Source organism: Pituophis catenifer, unplaced genomic scaffold (genome assembly GCF_029215685.1).
Source record: "Pituophis catenifer annectens isolate HBS135680 unplaced genomic scaffold, rPitCat1.0.hap2 SCAF_17, whole genome shotgun sequence".
Lineage (NCBI taxonomy): Eukaryota > Metazoa > Chordata > Lepidosauria > Squamata > Colubridae > Pituophis > Pituophis catenifer.
This window is the reverse complement of record NW_027256897.1, coordinates 1641490-1647489: the sequence shown is the minus strand read 5'-3', so window position 1 is coordinate 1647489 and position 6000 is coordinate 1641490. Positions and strand designations below refer to the sequence as shown.

The 6000-nt window shown below is 45.1% G+C and overlaps 1 protein-coding gene across 1 annotated transcript in view; it reads right to left on the bottom strand.

Moving 5' to 3' along the window:
* Positions 1 to 303: 303 nt before the first annotated feature.
* Positions 304 to 6000, bottom strand: part of ASS1 (argininosuccinate synthase 1) — a 49578-nt gene continuing 43881 nt past the window's right edge. The window contains exons 14-15 of the mRNA XM_070955626.1: positions 3751 to 3816; positions 304 to 533 (exon numbers count right to left, since the gene is read on the bottom strand). Of these exons, the coding sequence (XP_070811727.1) occupies positions 482 to 533; positions 3751 to 3816 (118 nt within the window). The 3' untranslated portion in view covers positions 304 to 481. The remainder of the gene's footprint in view (positions 534 to 3750; positions 3817 to 6000) is intronic.

The window sequence follows — 6000 nt, the reverse complement described above, 5'->3', positions numbered from 1 at the left end:
ATTAAAAGGAAAAATGCTATTTCCCCCCCCCCCCACTTTCTTCGCTAAGCTCTTACAGGTAGAAAGAGGGCTCGGTTTGGGTGAAATCCAACCGTGGTGGTATTATGTATTTTTTTTCCCCCTTTACACACACAAAATTGCCAATTCTGAGCAAAATACAGGCTGGGGGCGTCCTTCAGGTTCCCCAGGAATTTAACAATGCGTGATGATAATGCGTGAGAAGATAAAACCACCCGAAACCAAGTGAAGAAAGGAAGAATCCAAAGGGTGCTGCTCGTATGAGCTGTGAAATAATGACGGAAATGTTTTAATAAGGATTTGGTTTCGTAGGACGGACTCTCTTGCTTTTTCGGCCGCTCGGCAATTGAGAAGCGTAATAAAACAGGGCTCGGGAAGGTGGATAACATTACCAATTGCGACCCGGATGATGAGAGCTAGGAAGAAATTAACGGAATAAGCTTTTGGGGCCTCTTGATTGCCATTAATTCTGAGCCAGCCTGACCTTGCTGGGGAGCCGATGATATTCTTTCAGCCTGCATGCCAACCGAAGGGAGGAAGAGGGAGAGAGGGAGAGAAAAGAAAGGGGGGAGAAATATAATTAGGAATTTACATGTAACGGCAGGAAGGTTTGAGGCAATTAAGCGACGTGAAACAACAATAAACACTAAGGTGCATTTATTAAGAGGGGTTTCATTCCTGTGTTTTTCTCTTTGACTCCCGGCTGCTAAACACACAATTGTTTTGTGTCTGTCAGCCTTTTCTGTCTGTCTGTCTGTCTATCCATTCTATAGCTATCTGTTCATCCATCTATTCATCCATTCTCTATCAATCTATTCATCTATCTCTATCCATCCATCCATCTATCATCTTCTCTATAATCTATCTGTAATCCATCTACCCATCCATCCCCATCCATTTTATCTATCTATCTATCTATCTATCTATCTATCTATCTATCTATCTATCTATCTGTCATATTGATTCTGTCTCTCCCCCCCCCCCTCTCTCTCTCTCTATATATATATATATCAATTCCATCTCTCTCTTTCTTTCTTTCTTTCTCTCTCTCATCTATTCTATATCTATCATCTTTCTTTCTATCTATCCATCCAATTTATATGTATCTGTCAATCCACTTATCTAACAGTTCATCTATTCTATATACAGCATATATACCAATCAATCTAACTAAGTATCCATTTTATGGTTATCTATCAATCTGTCTGTCTGTCTATCTATCTATATCTTCTATCCGTTCTATTTCTATCTATCTATCCATCCATCCATCCATTCTGTGGCTATCATTTTATTTGTCTATTTCATTCTGTCTATCCTATCCTATCCTATCCTATCCTATCCTATCCTATCCTATCCTATCCTATCCTATCCCTCCCTCCCTCCCTCCATCTCTCTCTAATCTCTCTCTGTTTAATCTCTCTCCTCTCTAATCTTATCCCTCCCTCCCTCCATCTATATATCTCTCTCTTTAATCTCTCTCCTCTCTAATCTTATCCATCCATCCATCCCTCCCTCCATCCATGCATCTATCTCTAATCTCTCTCTTTAATCTCTCTCCTCTCTAATCTTATCCATCCCTCCCTCCCTCCCTCCATCTCTCTCTCTTTAATCTCTCTCCTCTCTAATCTTATCCATCCATCCCTCCCTCCCTCCATCCATGCATCTATCTCTAACCTCTCTCTTTAATCTCTCTCCTCTCTAATCTTATCCCTCTCTCCCTCCCACCATCTCTCTCTAATCTCCATCTCTCTAATTTCCATCCATCCCCATCATCCCTCTCTTCCTGCCTCCCACAAAAGATCTGGAATGTAATAGAAGGGAATAAAACGCACTACATTAGCATCCAGAACAAAGAAGTTAACAGGTTACAGGAAGAACTCATTATGTAAATGTATCATTTTTCTAGGAGGGCAAATGGGTGATTGGTGGGGGCAGAGATGACAGGTAAGTAAAGACCTGGGGAAAATGAATGATGGCAAATGGTGTTAAATAGAAAAATAGTTTTCTACTCTTAGGAATTCAGCAAACTGACAGGTTCTCTTTGTGTTGGCAAACCGTGCCTTGCAGATAGAAAGCTAGCAAATCAGAGGGGAAAAAGTCTCTTCTGTATGTACGTGTTTTCATGCTCAAGACTGTATTCCATCATTGGCGAAAGCACTCGGCCTCACCTTCATTGCCTCAACCGCCTTGAGTCTTCGGAGAAAGGCGGCATACAAGTTGAACCAATAAATAAACCGGAAAGGAAGAGCTACACGCATTCAAGCCAACCACGGGCAAGGCTCAAAACTCCCTAATCCTTCAGCATTCAAAACAGGACCCGCACAAATGCCTCACAGGCCAGCGCGTGTTCGAAAGTGCTCGGAAAGGGAAGGAGCTTCTTTGCCGTTTTCATAAAAGCACGAAATGAACAAGGACGGCTTCAGGTTCAGTCCTTTTCATCACGTTTCCTCCCCAGCGTCAGCCGTTTTTAGCCATTGCTGTGGCGCAGTGGTTAGAGCGCAGTACTGCAGGCTCCTTCGGCTGCCTGCCGGCTGCCTGCAATTTATCAGATCGAATCTCACCAGGCTCAAGGTTGACTCAGCCTTTGCTCCTTCCGAGGTGGGTAAAATGAGGACCCAGATTGTTGGGGGCAGGAGGCTGACTGTAAACCGCTTAGAGAGGGCTGTAAAGCGATATATAAGTCTAAGTGCTATTGCTATCCTTCCTTCCTTCCTTCCTTCCTTCCTTCTTTCCTTCTTTCCCTTCCTTCCTTCCTTTCCTTCCTTCCTTCCTTCCTTCCTTCCTTCCTTTCCTTCCTTCCTTCTTTCCTTCCTTCCCTTCCTTCCTTCCTTCCTTCCTTCCTTTCCTTCCTTCCTTCCCTTCCTTCCTTTCCTTCCTTCCTTCCCTTCCTTCCTTCCTTTCCTTCCTTTCCTTCCTTCCTTCCCTTCCTTCCTTCCTTTCTTTCCTTCCTTCCTTCCTTCCCTTCCTTCCTTCCTTCCTTCCTTTCCTTCCTTCCTTCCTTCTTTCCTTCCTTCCTTCCTTCCCTTCCTTCCTTTCCTTCCTTCCTTCCTTCCTTCCTTCCTTCCTTCCTTCCTTCCTTCCTTCCTTCCTTGGTGTGCAGTGGTTAGAATGCAGTATTGCAGGCTAACACTGCCAAGTTCGAATCCCACCAGGCTCAAGGTTGATTCAGCCTTTGCTCCTTTCGAGGTGGGTAAAATGAGGACCCAGATTGTTGGGGGCGAGAGACCGACTCTGTTAAACCGCTTAGAGAGGGCTGTAAAGCAGTATATAAGTCTAAGGGCTATTGCTATTTACCTTGAAGGTGTCTCCCTCTCAAAACAGTTCTAAACTGGGCTGGAAAAGCAGGAATCCTTCTCCCTCTTGCCTCGAGATAGGAAACATTCAGGTGTTCAGATTTGAGGGGAGGGGGAAATAAAGAGTTCCTTAAAAAAAAAAAAGATCTCCATCCCATTATACTTCCGCCTAATATAATTGCATCCATCCATCGTACCTGTCCCCCAATCTCCCTAGTATGAACAAATAGAATATGGAATAACAGGGTCGGAAGGGACCTCGGAGGTCTTCTAGACCGACCCCCTGCTCGAGCAGAAGAGCCTAATCCATTTCAGACAAGTGGCTGCCCAGTTTCTTCTTAAAAGCCTCCAGTGATGGACCACCCACACAACTTCTGGTGGCAAGCTGTTCCACCTATTAATTAGCAGATGGGAGCCATTGTTTAGAGGGAATACAAACCTAAGGGAATTGATGTTGATGAATCCAGTGGCATCCGTGGGTTCATAACTCCCTTGAACATCCATGCTGAATGGAAGGAAGGGAAAGGACAAGTCAGAACTGCAATATTTAGTTTAGAAAGAGACCAGGATTTCACTCGAGAAACCTTAAGCAGTATTAAGTATCTTAAGCAGTGGTGGGATTCAGCCGGTTCGGGCAAATCCGTAGTTAAATTCGCTCAAACCGGCGAATTTAACCGGTAGTTAAATTGCTGGTTGTCTCCGCCCCTTCCTGCCCCGCCCCTTCCAGGAGTTCCCACGCACCCCATTTTGGCTCCCAGGTAAGTGCAGGGAGGCCTACTAGGCCCAAAATGGGGTGCGGGGGAGTGGCACGTGCCCCCACCCCCGCGTCCCCTTTTTGCTCCCAGGGGGTTGCAGGAGGCCGAATGCTGCCTCTCATACCCCCCTGGCCACGCCCACCATGGCACGCCCATAGAACCAGTAATAAAAAAATTTGAATCCCACCACTGATCTTAAGCCAAGGTTAGAGCAGAAGTAGGCTACCTCCATACACTGCAGAGTAGTATTTTTTAAAAAAAATATATATATATAATTTTTATTAATATATTCTATACACCAATACACCAATAAAATATACAATCCTGCCACCATGGTATAATGTGATTACATTGTCCATAAATATAAAGTCATTCCTTTATACATACATATTTGCCATCATATATATAGATCATCATATATCTATTCTATCCCACCAAAACAATTTTCCACTGCTAAACAAGGCAGTTGTTAAGCAGCCTGATTTTTTTTTTTTTTGGCAACGGTTGTTAAGTGAGTCCCTGCAACTGTTAAGTGACTCACACAAACGTCAAGACTTGGCTTGACTGGGAGGGTTGCAGATTTGGGAGTCACGTGACCCAAGGATGCTGCAACCGTTGTCAACTCATGCCAGCTACCACGTTGCCCGAATTTTGATCATGTGACCGTGGCGAGGACAGGTCTAAATCATGGTTCCCCCCCCCCCCAGTGCTGTTGTAGCCTTTGAATGGTGGCTGAACTTAATGACTGTTAAATTACGGATTATCTGTCATTGGTGTGGCATAATATAACTTCTCCAGCCTGTTCTTAGCCTCCTTTGCCAGTTTGCAGAATTTGGCTTTAACCAGGATCTGGGCTGACCTGGAAATTTTAGAATAGAATAGAATAGAATAGAATAGAATAGAATAGAATAGAATAGAATAGAATTACAGAGTTGGAAGGGACCTCGGAGGTCTTCTAGTCCAACCCCCTGCTTAGGCAAGAAACCCTACATCACTTCAGACAAACTTTCTTCCAGCTTTCTGGAACCTGCCCCACTGACTTTGCTCGTCCGAAGGTCGCAAAAGGTTGAATCACCTGACCCCTGGCCATTGCAACCGTCACAAATACGAGCATCCGAATTTTAATCACACATCCGTGGGAATGCGGCAACAGTTCGTAAGTGTGAAAAACGATCCGGAGTCGCTTTTTTCAGTGCCGTTGTCACTTTGTACGGTCTCTGTCGTACGTCGAGAACTACCTGAGTTAGGCAGGGAAGACTAAACATCCAGAAATTGGATTTGGAGATGGTCGACCCTTGATTGCCTCCAAGGCAGTGGTGAAATCCTACCGGTTCTGTCCTGCTCACCCGAACTGGTAGCGGCGGTGTTGCATGGCTCGGCGAACTGGTAGCGGAGCTGGTGCATGGCTCCGCCCACCCGCCCAGATGCTGTTAATTCTTGGTTTTAATAAGGAAGTAACCCGTTTTTGACCCTCTGTGCATGCGCAAAAGGCTTTGCATATGTGCAGAGAGTCAAAAATCGGACATGACGATGGTGGAGTGCACACTTCCGAACCGGTAGGGAAGGTAAGTAGATTTCACCCCTGCTCCAAGGTAGAGTTTTGTCAACAGCTCCCCGTGAAGGAAGAGTCCATGTTCCTTGACAAAGCTACTTCTGTTTCCCTCCCCATCAAAGGCTCTCAACCTTCACCCGTGTAGAATCCACTCCTGGCACACAATCACCTAATTTAAAAGTGATGTCTCTCGACAACCTTTGACTTGAAAACGGTTAGCCTCAGAAAGGCCCTTTTGTCCGAGCAAAGCAACGGCCCATTAATTATGGGGCAATAAAAAACAAGCCGTATAATGTTCCATGCGCCCAAGGTCTCTTACGCCACCTCTTTCTTTTCTTCTTCCTCTGATTTCTCTCTCAAACTCCCCTCCCCTCCCCGGTTA